The sequence below is a fragment of the Caloenas nicobarica genome, chromosome 2, assembly GCF_036013445.1.
Source record: "Caloenas nicobarica isolate bCalNic1 chromosome 2, bCalNic1.hap1, whole genome shotgun sequence".
In the NCBI taxonomy this organism is placed as follows: Eukaryota; Metazoa; Chordata; class Aves; order Columbiformes; family Columbidae; genus Caloenas; species Caloenas nicobarica.
The window spans coordinates 46829055-46843726 of NC_088246.1; the positions used below are offsets into that span (position 1 = coordinate 46829055).

At 41.3% G+C, this 14672-nt stretch overlaps 2 protein-coding genes across 3 annotated transcripts in view; one reads left to right on the forward strand and one right to left on the reverse strand.

Annotated features, from left to right (window-relative positions):
• Positions 1-11030, forward strand: part of DNAJC13 (DnaJ heat shock protein family (Hsp40) member C13) — a 56120-nt gene extending 45090 nt beyond the window's left edge. Inside the window, exons 46-57 of the mRNA XM_065628090.1 lie at positions 578-669; positions 1078-1177; positions 1629-1703; positions 1868-1980; positions 2403-2572; positions 2943-2985; positions 3902-4075; positions 4799-4978; positions 5234-5374; positions 5850-5993; positions 6825-6924; positions 10236-11030. Of these exons, the coding sequence (XP_065484162.1) occupies positions 578-669; positions 1078-1177; positions 1629-1703; positions 1868-1980; positions 2403-2572; positions 2943-2985; positions 3902-4075; positions 4799-4978; positions 5234-5374; positions 5850-5993; positions 6825-6924; positions 10236-10333 (1430 nt within the window). The 3' untranslated portion in view covers positions 10334-11030. The remainder of the gene's footprint in view (positions 1-577; positions 670-1077; positions 1178-1628; positions 1704-1867; positions 1981-2402; positions 2573-2942; positions 2986-3901; positions 4076-4798; positions 4979-5233; positions 5375-5849; positions 5994-6824; positions 6925-10235) is intronic.
• Positions 11031-12624: 1594 nt separating this feature from the next.
• The window catches only part of ACAD11 (acyl-CoA dehydrogenase family member 11), a 30975-nt gene continuing 28927 nt past the window's right edge, over positions 12625-14672 (reverse strand). Inside the window, exons 18-20 of one of the 2 annotated variants that reach the window (XM_065629236.1) lie at positions 14269-14385; positions 13740-13849; positions 12625-13260 (exon numbers count right to left, since the gene is read on the reverse strand). In XM_065629236.1, the coding sequence (XP_065485308.1) occupies positions 13146-13260; positions 13740-13849; positions 14269-14385 (342 nt within the window). In that variant the 3' untranslated portion in view covers positions 12625-13145. The other variant, XM_065629237.1, reaches the window with a different exon arrangement.

Genomic DNA, 14672 nt, shown 5'->3' on the forward strand with positions numbered 1-14672 from the left:
GAGATGTATACTTAGGATGTTTTCCTTCTGTATTCATGTTAGTTCTAAAAACAACTCATGCTACTATTATGGCCTGTAGTAATAGCTGATTAGGTGGTTCTCAGACTGGATTCTCTGTATTTAGCAATTTTAACCTTGAAGGCAGCTGTTACTGCTGCAGGTAGCAACCCTGCTCTGAGTTGGGAGAATCAGACAGGGCAAGTGTCTTTGAAACCAAGAAGTACTGATGATCAATGACAAATAAAATAACTGAACTTGCTTAGTTGTATTCTAAGAACGCAAGTAACTAGGTGGTCCAAGAACGAGCTCAGTTACTTGCCTTAGAGGGAAGAAGCGTCTTCTGGTTTTGAAATATTGTTGACCTGAGACTTTGTGGAAGCTTGATTAACAGGCAGGATTTTGTAATTTTCTAATTCTGTAGCAAGTGCTGTCCTATAGGTGCTGTTCTAACTACTGTGGCAGACTGTCTACAGACATGTAGTCTTCACTTCTCTGTATAGTGAAATGTGGGCTTGGGATAGACTTCGGTGAATGCTTTAGTGAACATGAAGAGAAGAACTTATTTGGTCTCTTGCAGGTTCTGAATGTGAATGCATAGGTCACTTTAAGTTGATATTCTCCCTTCTGCGTGTTCATGGAGCTGGCCAGGTGCAGCAGTTGGCTCTGGAGGTAAAAAAACCAAAACCAAAACAAAAACAAAACAACAAAACCCCAAACAAACAAAAACTACCCCACCCCCAACAAAACAAAACAAAAAAACCCACAAACCCACTGTCTGGATGCTCTACGTAATCAGCATAAACAATCTGATCGTGTAACTGTTAGAGTAGCACCTAAAAAGTATCAAGATTGGGCTTCCAAGGTGTCGGTTCTTCCTTGGAGGAACAAGTGATAGCTGCTTGCCTGTGTCTTTGCTCCCTTCCTCCCTGAGGTTAAAAGACAATTTGGTGGCAGGAATAAACACTAAATATTAGCTATATTGGCCCGCGAGGTGATTGACTTCATCATATACTGCATTTTCTGGACAGTGGTGTAACAGCTGGAATATAAGTAAGTATTGTTTCTGATCTTTTACAGGTCGTGAACATAGTAACAAGTAACCAAGAATGTGTTAACAACATTGCTGAGGCAATGGTTCTTGCTAACTTGCTGGCACTCCTGCATTCCTTACCTTCAAGTATGTACTGTATAATTCGTGGTCTTGCGATGCAAAGGGCTACCAACTCAGAAATTAATTAGAATGCAGCTGGCTGAGCTTAGTACTGAGCTATAGGTTAAAACCAGCATTTCAGTGGGGATTTCTACGTAACCTGTTTGTCTTAAACGTGTGAGCTGAAACATGAGTTACAAGTATTCAAATTGTCTTTGAATTGTGTAGTATTTCACTGGCTAATTCTTTTAGGGAATTTAGGTAGTAAACATGTAATTAAGAAGTTCTGCTGTACTAGAACGTATGATTGATGTGATATTCCTTAACTAACTGAATTAGCCAGAAGTTCCTAAGCTTGCAATTGTCATGGACTTTATTGCAGTTTTGATACAGCTTTCTGTTAATCTCAGTTTAGTTCATCTTTGATTAGTTAATAGTCTATATGGCACAAAGTTCTTAATACTTTTTCTTTTGACAGGTCGGCAGCTTGTCCTTGAAACTTTGTATGCTTTGACATCTAGCACAAAAATAATTAAAGAGGCCATGGCAAAAGGTACAGTGCTACACCTAAAGCAAATGTTTCTGCAACACTGGACTTAAAGTAAATACAGTGGCCAAATCTTACTTTTCCCTTTAGAACAATCAGTGTGGAGTTGGTGAATTCACACTACTCATGACCAGAAAATAACTCGACTGTTTTCCTATGTCTTTGTACAGGTGCTTTAATCTACTTACTAGATATGTTTTGCAACTCAACTCATCCACAGGTCCGAGCCCAAACAGCAGAGCTCTTTGCCAAAATGACAGCAGATAAGTTGATGGGTCCGAAGGTAAGAATCTTAACAGCTCTTGTTGGAATTCATGTCCTGATATTAGCTACCTATCTCTAAAGACAGAACAAAAAACCAAAAACCTCTTCTGTGACTGTGACATTCATGTGAAGAGCAATCTGGCTTTTTCAAAACAGTTGACTCTTAATCTGGAAGCAGACTTCTGGAAGCAGTTGTATTTATTGTAACTACTGTAAGCACTTTAGTTTCCATCTGTAATGACTTTAATATTAGATACCTAGATTTCAGACCTGTCATTGGCTATTGCTATTTAAAATGATAGCACTGTTTTATTTTGTGGTGTTGTGTTCTAGCAGTTGGCATTATCGCACTACAAATAATTGGACTTCCTGGAGTTTCTCTGTTTTTCTGTCAGGTTGTCTTATGGTATACTAAATGTCAATTTTGTTCATCCTTTCCAGGTTAGAATTACATTAATGAAATTTTTACCTGGAGTCTTCATGGATGCCATGAGAGACAGCCCTGAAGCTGCTGTTCATATCTTTGAGGGAACTCATGAAAATCCTGAGTTGATTTGGAATGACAGCTCCAGGGAGAGAGTATCAACAACAGTTCGAGAAATGATGCTTGAGTAGGTGGAGACCTACTGACTAAGTATTTCCTTAACTGAGACATTGTTTCAGTGCTAGTAAGCCAGAGTTGCTCTAGAAGAACAGTCAGAGCTCTGCCTGTGAAATGTAGAATCCTTGCGAGCCAGACTTCTGTGAAAAGAAACTTGTTCCCTGATTGTATATTGTACCTGTAACTCAGTGTCACAGTGCTGTTTGTGCACAGTCCAGGTATTTGCTCACTGCTACAAGATTTGGGAGGGGGTTACAATGAGGAGAATATGGGGTTTAGAAACTGGAACTACGTCACAGTGATGGAGGGAGACTGAGGTGTCAAGTAGGGAAGACAACTGCTTCTTTTACTGGTCATTAAAACTTACTTTCTTTTTAAAGGCACTTTAAACTTCAGAGAGACAACCCTGACACTAACTGGAAGGTAAAAGTATACTCTTTCTGCTTTGAGTGCGTCCATGGAGATATAGACCAGTTGATAATATATGCATGTATGTAACTCTCTTTCCTCTTAAAGTACCAACAGGAACTCACTGCTGTGCTAACATAACTGTTTTAAGGTTGAATTGATGCTTGCTTTACCTCTTGTACCTTGAAACCAGACACTTTATTGGCAGTGGTTTTGCCAGTAATGCTCTGAATTTTCTGATAGTTCAGGTCATTCTAATACTTATCAAAAGTCAGCAAGAAAGGAAGATACCAGTTTGCTGGAAAAAGTCCTGTCACTTATTACAAAGATGTAGTAAACTTGCTCTTAGTAAATGTTAGTAATGTTAGTAAACCTCAAAGTTTCAAAAATTATTCTCCTGAGCTATTCCATCATACCAGGTCAATCAGTGAGATGTTTCAGTCTGTAGTATTTCCCAGTATTTGTGAAGGCCAGGCATGACTTCTCCCAACAGTGGTCAAGTTGAGCATTGAAACAAGTTCTAAACTCATCCAAGATGGCTATTTTGATGCAGGTGGAAACTGGAAGCTTCCCTGGATTGGTGAGAAACCTTCCCCTGAAGTGTGCAAGCAAGCAAGGAAAGGGCTCTTTTACCAGCCTTGTTGCTGATACTACTTTTGAACTAGTGTTTACCACTGGTGTAGTTGTAGACTCGGTTACTTGTGGTGTTTGAAAGAAAAGTTCGTATAGTAGTACTGCTGGCACTGCTCTTTCTACTCTTATTTCTTACTGCATGTTTCTTCAAGATGATGTGCTTCTTGGTTTTGCACAGCTCCATTTCAGAGCATTCAGTTCAGTGACCCTTAGCTCTTAGAGTCATGATGTTAGAGAAACAGTTGCAGCTCTCACAAGTACCCTTGCCAATAACTCCTTCTGCTTTACAATTCAACAGCTGCCTGAAGACTTTGCAGTGGTGTATGGGGAGGCAGAAGGCGAACTTTCAGTGGGGGGAGTCTTCCTAAGGATTTTTATTGCCCAGCCGGCCTGGGTTTTACGGAAACCAAGAGAATTTCTCATTGCACTGTTGGAAAAGTTTACTGAACTACTGGAGAAAAATAACCCCCATGTAAGATGATTTTTCTGATTCTGCTCTTTGAATTTGTTTAGCAGTCTTAAGCTACTAATCTTTTAGTATCCAGTTAACTTAGATTCTCACACTTTCTTCCCAACAGGAATTTTTTTTTTTTTTGGTCTGCTTTCTCATTCTCTGTAAAAGTATGTAGATCTGTTTAGGCAACTTCTGAACATGAGTTAGTGCTTTTAAAGTCCCTGAAGCCACAGAACTAGGTTCAGTAAGTCTTAGAGGCTTATTTTGTGGTAGAGATGCAGCTTAACACGTGAAGTATCTTTAATTATTCCATGAATGACCAACCTAAGAAAATGACACTTGTCCTACACTGCCTAAAAGTTTTCAGCTCTTAACACTTGTGGTGTTCTTCTGCAAAACTAACTTCCCACTCTGGTGTAAATTATGTGACCTATACAAGGCTGCGACCTAACAACTAGTGTCATGCGGTAGAACTGATTTGTTACAGTTTGGATGAGAGCAATGTTCAAGTCGGTAACTTAATGATATTAATAAAACTGAATTTTAAACTGTGTTCAGACAGATTCTGGGTTAGACTTGCAGGGCAGGAAACTAACTTGCACATTTTCAAAGCAAAGTGATGTGCTAAAAGCATTAGGGAAAAATCTATAATGCAGAGCAAGCGAGAAAAATGTTTACTATTATGGTGATACATAAGGCTTTACTGAGTTATACTTTCTGCTGTTTTTTGGTTTTCTGCAGGGGGAAACTTTAGAAACCATTACCACAGCAACTGTGTGCCTGTTCAGTGCCCAGCCTCAGCTGGCTGATCAAGTTCCTCCCCTTGGTCACCTGCACAAGATAATCCAAGCTATGAATCACAAGAACAACGCCATTCCTAAAAGTGCCATTCGTGTCGTGCACATCTTGTCTGACAATGAGGTAATGAATCGTTGAAGTGCTCTAGGGGAGAAAAAAACATAACTGGAGTTATCTGTATTGTTTAGTAGTGTTCCTAGAAGGGCATTGTTCTAACTATAAATATTGTGTACCAGATGAGGAGGGACTTACGGCTAATTAAGGAGGAATTGATAGATTAAAGACACCAAAAATTTATGGTCTTGACTGACCATATCTGCCATAACTGTCAAGCTTAGCATAAAATAAAGTACTCTGGATGCTTCTGTCTCTCTGTAGCTTTGTGTTCGAGCAATGGCATCACTGGAGACCATTAGCCCTCTCATGAACGGAATGAAAAAGAGATCAGATGTAATTGGTGTAGCCTGTGAAGCACTTAATCGAATGTTTCAGAAGGAACAAAATGATTTAGTGGCCCAAGTAAGTACTACATTCTCAGACTGTAAAAATGCGATATTTTAATATTTGAGTGTCTAAACTGTTCATAAGAACATGGGTACAGTTCAGTGTGCAGGAGGCTTCCCAGAAGCCATCTAACTACCGTGCTTTTCACATTGAAGTCAGCAGTCAGTCCTTTATCCAAAATGCAGACCCTTGCAAGGGCGTTACCCAGGCATTGAAGCTTAATGCACAGGGTAGTGTTGGCTTATGTCTGCTGAGAAAGCATAACGTAGGGGTGCCAGCTAATTCAACTGAGTTTACACCTAGATGGAGCAGAACTGCTGGACAGTATCCTTTCTCTTGTATTTGTACAGCTCAGGAAAAATATACTGTGGCTAAACGTACTTAGTAACAGCTGTTGGCACTTTCGGTTCACACTAATGCCAGTAATGTAAAACATCTGCATGGAACTCCCTAGTCCCTGTTAAGGCAACTCATTTGGGTTTATTTGCAGGCTTTGAAAGCAGATTTGGTCCCTTACCTTCTAAAGCTGCTTGAAGGTGTTGGTCTTGAGAACCTGGAAAGCCCATCTGCAACAAAAGCTCAGATTGTTAAAACTCTGAAATCCATGTCTCGCAGCCTGCAGTATGGAGAACAGGTAAGTACTGCCAAGGCCTTAACTGGGCTTTGTACACTTGGAAGATCAAACTCTGAACATCCTTTGTGTAATCTTATGGCTGTGATGTGCATTATTCCACCTAAAATTTTAACATCCTGGAACTACAAAGTCATTATGGGTTGGAATGAATCCATCTCTTTCTTGTGGAGAGGTCACTGGTTCAATGCACGTGAAGAGCACTAAGAAAAAAGATGAATCCAAGTGCAGAACTGCTCTGTATACTAGTGGGCTTCTACTGAGAACTCCTCAGAACTTGTCAGAAATGCAAATAGCTTTTTTGTTGCCTGGATAAACACTGTTGTAGACAACTGCAGAAGTGTTATGGCTGTATATTCAAGTTGGTAAAATTTGTACCAGTAACTGTGTGCTAGTTCTTGGTGCCTTTCTCTTACCTTTGTGAGGAAAGCTTTCTCAAGAGGAGTGAAACTGGGGCTAAGTCTTTCCTCTAAGTTGGCCCTGTCTTCTCGTAGTACAGGCAAAGTCCTGTTCTACCTCAGCTCTAGATGCATGGCAAGTGGCTGCTTGCAGGGTTTCTTTTCCTTGTCACCTAACTGGGGAATGAGGGAGAAAGTCAAGCTGCTAAATTACTTCTTTATGAGCATTCTGCATTGTGTTCAGCTGCATGATCCGCATGGAAAAGCAAGCTGCTACAGTCTCCTTGCAAATACATGATACTATATCACAGCCTAAACTACCACCCTGCTATTTAGGAATCCCTTCAGAATGGTTTGGTTCTAGAAAATGAGTTTATTCCCCTAGAACACTACAAAGGTCACTTTCTCACTGTGTTAATCTCTTCAAATACTGTAGGTAAATGAAATTCTGTCTCGTTCTTCTGTGTGGAGTGCCTTCAAGGATCAGAAACATGACTTGTTCATTTCTGAGACGCAAACAGCAGGATACCTCACAGGTGAGCAACCCTTTCCCATTTATGTCCTGAATTGTACTGAACTGTTACTTAATTGTCACACTTGACTCTGGAGATACTGTTTATCCTCAGGATCTAGTGCCATCATGTGGCCTGAACATAAAATGCTGTAAAAATACAGCAAGTTTTCAAAACACTTACCAAAAGACAAACTTTTCTGTGGTTGAGAATATATTTCTCTGGGTAGTCTTTGCTGTACCTACTTCTAAAATATCAGAGCAATGGAATCTGGACAGCAGCAAGTCTTGAAAGTAACCTGCAGTGATAAAGCAGAGATGTAGTCAGAACTAACGAAGGATGGAAACTTTCCATGCTTTCTCAGGATCAGTCTGCTTTAGTTGTAGAACAAATTGTTTTCCAAGATTGGGCGGAGGAGTAAACTCTCTTCAAAATCACTTGGACTGTCAGTATTAATTGTGCCATGTCAGTTATGCTGCTTTAGTGCTGGGCACACGGTTGTAGTATTGGAGCAGGCTCAATGTAATCAGCTTTGAGTGTGAGCCAGTGTTCTGCCAGAACCGGTGCACTGCTCAGGCCCTTGTCTGGCAGGAACAGCCTCATGGTGCCTGTGCTCGGAGCTTGCAGCACGGACATATACACACATGTGGTGCACCTGGGGTGAGTCCCCTCTGGGTGCCACCAAGGTTGAAATGGCACCCCAGGGTGCCACCTCAGTCCCCTTTGCAGTGTAGCAGAGCATTCTGGCTGTGCATGCTGTGCGCACACAAAGGACAGTGGCTAAGGGGAACTTCCTTGCTGGTAGTGGTGTGGCGTGGACATTATCCTAGAACAGCTACATCATACCACGTGAAATTCTGGTTCCTCCTGTGCTCGTGTGCAGCACTTGATAGGTGCATCTTTAATGACTACATTCTGCTGTATCACAGTCCAAAACTTTGGTATCACAGATTACTTGCTATATCTGAAAACGTGTTATATAATGACATTGTGGCAAACTTTGGCTAAAGCAAAACATGCTGCAAACTCCTGACTGATGGCCAGCAGCTGAAAAATCACTTGGTCTTAAAAGTTTAGCCTCCCAGGTAAGATTTCTAAGTCCTTTGTGACAGGTCAATGTAACCACTTTTATGTGCTGCACAGAACTTTCTCATCTAACCCGACTTGGGAATCTTGGTAAAGCTTTTGAGCATAACTGAATTAATGAGGTCTAAATCAGATGGCCATATAGACAGGAAAGTTTCTTGTGCAAGATAACTAGCATGTATTTTGAGAAAGTGAAGGAAGAGCCTTTTGAGTCAGGAATTAAACATTCTAGAAGCAGATGTTTAATATTTTAAGAGTAGGTATATTGCAGCACTTGATACATTTTTCCACATGAGAGAGACTCTGCTTCAGGACTGAGCAGGAGTTTTCTGTTTGTTTGCACCATCTAATGCCACTTTGACAAAGAACACTTGATTCAGTTGGTACCAAATTTCCTTGGTATTTCATAAATACTATAAACTAGAAATGTGAAGTAAATGCTAGCAGATTACTGGCTAAGAACTGAAGCTGTACCAGGCACGGTGGGGCTTGAGACTGGGGACAATATAGCTATCCAATTGCCTTAAGGCGTGTGTTGCATTTAAATTGCCTTATGTTTAAGTGCTTGCAAACGTAGAATGAAGATGCTGTACAAATGCAAAGTATTAGATGGAAACCAAACTACAAGCTTTGTTTTTAACCTGCCTTATCTTGTATTCTGCCTTATCTCTTGCTTCAAATTGCTTTGCTATTTGCACTTCCCTTGAAACTTCCCTTGCTTATTTCTCTTCCCTCAGGTGTCTCTTCTCCTTCCCTTCTAACTGGCAGCAGTCCCCTTCACCTGCGAAGTGGGCTTTAGATCTGCTCTGCCAGGCAGCTTGCTAACTTCTGTGTAGCTCTCTAAAGCAGGTAGATACCTTCTTGCAACAATGCACGCTGCACTCGCTGCATTCTGAGTAACAGATGCATGTCATAGAACTGTAACAAATGTGTGGTCCCAAACTGCAAAATGCTGATCAACTTGCCTTCTTCAAGCACACAGGAGCAGAAAACTAACAACTGCAGTGGCTGGTACTACAGAGGAACTAAACTTCTGAAGTATGTTAGGGATCCTCCACAATGGAAAAGTTTGAGGGGTGAGGGAACCAGTGGAATTTTTGGAGTAGGACATGGAAAAGTGTGTCTGACTCTTGGCAGGTACCACCAATGGGCTGGCAAAGACAAGTCCTCTCCTGCAGCCACGCAGCTGCTTTAACCAAAGTCACTGCTTGCTTTGCTCTCCTACTTGCGGTAGTAGTGTAGGACTGTTTGCAGGAGACAAACCATGTTCTGGCCCCAGGCTGTAATGTGAGAAGGGAGGGTGGGGCACAAAGAATTAGTAAATTCAGGAGAACTTCATGAGGATGACTTAAGGAGGGGAGAGTAAGAGACCCAGCGGAACTTACCATGTTGAAGATCCACAGTGTAGGCTGAAGGTCCAATACTAAGTTGTCACTGTATTGATGCAGGAAGATGTTAAGGGTGGCAGTTTTCTACAGTCATTAATCTGGCAAGATTTGCTGTTGAAAACCTCATGCTGCAACGTGACTTTTTATTGCATTTGTTGAAAGTTTCTGTATGACTAAATTTTAAATACCAGGCTTTGAGAGGGGCTTTTGTCTGCAGTGTAAAACTGACCACCCCTATAGTAATCAGCACAGATTTATTAATGGTAAGGATTTCTCTAGCACTGAGAGAAAGAGCTTGTGTATCCCAAGAATGCTGTTACTTTTTCTGACTGGTGGCCCAAAGAGCTGTCTAGACAAGCATAAGGCAGTTCTGCTTGTTTATGGGGCAGCCCACTGAGCTTCCTTTAAATATGTAGCTGGGAAAGCCTTTGCAACACTGAAAGCATAAAGGTGGAGCCCAGTAGTGGAATGCACGCCTGAAGTCCTGTCACATCTGCAGCAGGTCTTGTCCTTAGCAAAGGAAGGCCACCCATGCTTTCCTGCCACTTCCATCGTGTAAGGTGAGATGGATAATGCTGGCGGCTGGGGTTCTTTTGTAACTGATTTGGCACATCGGAATAAAAAAATGCTGAGCCAGTCCAAGAGTGGTCTCCACGAGCTACTCCACTTAGTGGACTAGGATGCCTTAGTTCCTCATGTTCCTAGATTCCAAAGAATCTAAACTAAAACTCTTCCATGTTCTTGTTTAAGGTGTCTGGTTGACTTGGATGATGCATTTGAGTGTTACCAGAGGGAATAAATCTGTTCATTTGCTCGTTAAAATCAAAACTAATCACCAGCATTCTGTTTTCTTCCTGAAAGGCCCTGGAGTTGCTGGTTACCTTACTGCAGGGACAACATCATCTGTAATGCCCAACGTACCACCCCCGGTAGACAATGAAGTGGGAGATGTCAGCTAAGGACTGGAAATGCTTGTGGAAGAGACAAAGGCAGACTGGCCAGTGACGAGGAATGGCACTTTCCTCCAACACACAGAAGTGAACTTGCTGCCTTTCCAAGTGTTTAATGACAGTGTTATTCCTTTTTCTATGACTGTTTTGGTTTTGGGTTTTGTTTTTGTTTTTTTTAGGAAAAAGTCAGTGATTCTAACTATCACACTGTAACACAAGAAAGCACTCTGTGGATCAGCTGAAATGGGTACACAAGATTTTTTTCTTGTTGTACATAAGCACATTTTGTTCCTTTATATTTGTTTACAAGACTGTGAATCAAACTTTCCTAGTTTTTATATTTTATGAATTAGCATGACTGGAGTTGAGCTACAGTCTAGAGGAATTGGGCTAAAATCACTTTGACCTCACTGCCCCCCCTAAAAGGGCATCCCTTATTTTCCCAGTCTGATGTGATCACTCCCATTGAACATGACTTGCAAAGGGTTTGTCCCTGCACCAGTTCACTGATGTCCTTAATCATTAACATTATCTTCTTCCTGAGATCAAACAGCATTAGACATTCGTATGTATAACTGGCTTGACCAAATTGACAAAGCTTCAGCAAAAAAAAAAACACCTTAAAGTTGACATGTTATGTAAGAAATTAGTGTAATTGTGAAATGTTCTATACATTATCCAGTATATAAAAACTTTCTATATTGAGTGTACATTATACAGATCATTCATATGTACATAAAATTTTAAAATAAAGGGAATTAAGAGCCTTGTTAATGAGATAAAGGTGGTGGTGGTATGTAGCTGTTCTTTGAAGGTATGGGAAATTAGGGTGGTCAGAGACCTTAGAGTCTGGCTAACCAGGGTTCCTGGGCATTCCTGCTTGGAAAAACGTGCGGTGCAAGTTTTGACAGCCTGGAGCAGAACTCCTAAACAGGCAGTTTTGTGTTGGAAGTGCACTTTGACCATGGACTTGATGATATTCTCAACTTCCTAGGAAACATTCTTGGCAGAAAGGAAGAGGAAACAACAATGGATGGAAATATAAACAACAATTACTGCTTTCTCAAAAGATATTATCTTTTAGATATCACGAATTGATATGAGGTAAGAAACCTATTTGCAGAAAGCCTCCAGTTTTAGGTACTCTAAAACTGCCACCCTGACTGGCTTCTGTGGCCTTTGCTGGAACGCTGCGCAGGTGAATGCTCAGACCTTATCCTGAAGACTGAGCCAAGCAGGGCATCTTCTCCCCATGTTCCTGCACTGTGCTAAGGCGGTTGGTTTGTTCATATCTAATAAAAAGGAAACACTTTATCCTTAAGTTGAGAAGTGCCTGTCCTACCTTTCTAGGAAGTAGAGCTACTGCCAGTGCAGCACACTGTGGTCTGCCTGGGTCTGTAACCGTATGAATAAGTTCTCCTGTAAGCAACTGATGATACAAGAGGATTGTTACAGAAGCAGAGCTGAGGAACTCTGGTCTTTGAGAACTTCACAAAGGTGTATTTGGCATAAATACCCTGTTTTGCCAAAAATAAGACCTACCCCAAAAATAAGCCCTAGCATGATTTTTGAGGATGCTCAAAATATAAGCCCTACTCCAAAAATAAGCCTTAGTTACAGTTCATTAAAAAAGTTGATTTAAATAGTGTCCAGGCAGCTATACATGTAATAAGTTTTGGAGAAAAAAAGTATTATAAGACCCTGTCTTATTTTCAGGAAAACAGGCTAGCAGAGCCTATTTTGGCAGCAGAGGAGGCTGCTAGCTGTCTTGTGCTGGTCACTGCTGGTTCCAGCTGAAACTTAGCTCCTCAGTGGGGAGGTGCCACCTCTTCTCAGACTTACTAAGGAAAGGAACAGCTGGGGTGAGGAGAAGGGCAGAGGCTTGTTGAGGATGCACAAAAGGAGGCACAGAAGGAAAGATGCAAGGGAAAAGGGACATTAATAAGGAAAAATGTGAGGAGATGTGTTTGGAGAAACAAAGCAGAGGAATGAGAAGCAAGGAGTAGCAGACCAACTGCTACACACTGTCCCCAGCCTCACCTGAGGGGATGTGGGAGAAGGACTGAGTGTAGCCTTAGTGCAAAGGAGAGCAGGAACCAGGGAAGAGGTGGGGCTAGACTGAGGCTGAGCTTTGGAAAGGGAAAAGAAAGGCATTACCCTAAGCATTTAATTGTCATCTAATCAAAAATTAAAAGCTTATTCTAGCTTACAATAACCTAAACTGGGTGAAACGGCTCTGCCTACAGTAAAAGGATAAAGAGGACTTTGGCTCAGAGCCAATAAAGCACTTCAGGCCTGTTAGAAAATAGATTTTATTTAGTGTTAAACAAATTCTGGTATTTAAATGGCATTCTTCAAACTTTTAAAAGCAAGTCTCTGATTGTTATATGTAATAAGAGTGAGAGAACACGAATTGCATCAGTCTCTTTTCCTAGGTAACAAATGATAGGACGAGAGGAAATGGCCTGAAGTTGTCCAGGGGAGGTTTAGATTGGATATTAGGAAAAATTTCTTCATGGAAAGGGTTGTCAGACACTGGAATGGGCTGCCCAGGGCTGTTGTTGAGTCACCATCCCTGGAGGTGTTTAAAAGATGTGTAGATGAGGTTCTTAGGGATATGGTTTAGAGGTGGATTTGGCAGTGTTAGGTTATTGGTTGGACTCAATGATCTTTAAAGTCTTTTACAACCAAAATGATTCTGTGATTCTATAAGCTAGAATCAAGTTTTTGTATTCATCCAATTTTACCTTAAACAATATTACTGCATTGAAGAAAATCTTTCCTAAATCTTCCATCCATGGGAGATGGCTTTATGCTGACATTAGATTTTCGCAGTTAGCTGCTTTGACTGATCAAGCAGTTCCCACCTTGCAATCGTGGAGAGATGAACTTCATCGGGCCCATCTGCCAGGCGCAAAGTCCGTATTTGGGCAAACCTGTGCAGGAAGAGCTCAATCGGGGAGAGTTCTAATCCCAGTGCAGCAGCAAGCCAGTCTGACTGCAGGAGTTGTTGGCGCTGTTCTTGCTTTAGCCACCCTTTTAATAACAGTCTCTTTGAAAAGAGCTATTGCACAGGAGGTACAGCAGAAAAATCATCCTGGCAGGGCTGAGATGTGTGTGGGCTGCATATTCTGAAGGTTTGCTTCTCCCCAAGGCCAGAAGGGGCTTAGAAACAGATCCTCTGTGCTGCTGATAAGACACATTTTTGGTCCAGTGCCAGCTTTATTTGTGTCTGTGTTTAAAGGTAAAGCAATGCAATTGCATTGGAACTGAATTTTAAAAGCAATTGTTTTAAGTTTTATAGTTTAAAGGCATACGGACCACTATTTTGGGCTACTTGAGGTGAAACAGCATGTACCGGGTGTTATAAAATTCTCTTCAAAGGAATGCTTAGAGATAAGCCTCCCTTACTTACATTAGAGCCAAAGGAAAATCCTGGGAAACTCCAGCTCCACCGCACACTTGGATTGCACAGTCGATCACTTTAAGCACAGCTCGAGGGACAACCACTTTGGTCATGGCTACCTGTAGTTAAAAAAGAAAACTCAGGTTATCAGTAATTGTTTCATAAGCAAGTGAAAATGTTTATCTAACAGTTCTGCTGAAGATTGGTGTCTCACAGTACATTCCTTCCTCTTTAGACTGGAAGAGAGCTCTGCTGCTCCTGTTCCCTGCATAAAACTATTACCAGGAGAGACAGTCACCCTAAAGTATCTCATTGTGCTGAGACAAATGAGCAATATTTGAACTACTTTAATTTTTAAATACTTCATCAGATTGATCTCAAGGTTTCTGATCGAGTGTACTTTCCAATGTCATGACAAGGCCATCTCTTTTCAACATGAAGCTATGTTCTACAAACAGAAGGATGTAACTTTTAGCAATACGTTTTTAGTTGGTATTTCAACTGGTTGAATGCACAGATACTGCTAAGAAAAATTTACCTCTTTTCTTGCTTTTCTATTGCCCAACATGTCGATCTTGCTGGCTGTTTTCAGCGTAAGCAGTCGAGCCTGTTCTATGCTAAGGCGGCATTCAGCGATCCAGTGGGCAACGACTTCCTGCAGAAACCGAAGCCAACAAGCAGAAAGTCACTTGGTGCTGCCTGGCGTGTCTGGGCGAACCTCCCCTGAGGAAGATGCCTGCGCTCCTCAGCGTATGTGTGTTCCGTCATTTAGAGACACACGTGAGCAAATGAAAGCTGGTTTGATGTGTGTAATGTAATACAAGGAAAAAAGGAAAGAAAACACTTGACTGACAGAAATACTAAAGATTGAGCAGTGCTTTTCCTGGCAGGAAAGAGGAAAAGGAGGAAAAAAGTCCAGATTCTGGTGCAGACTCATTTTGT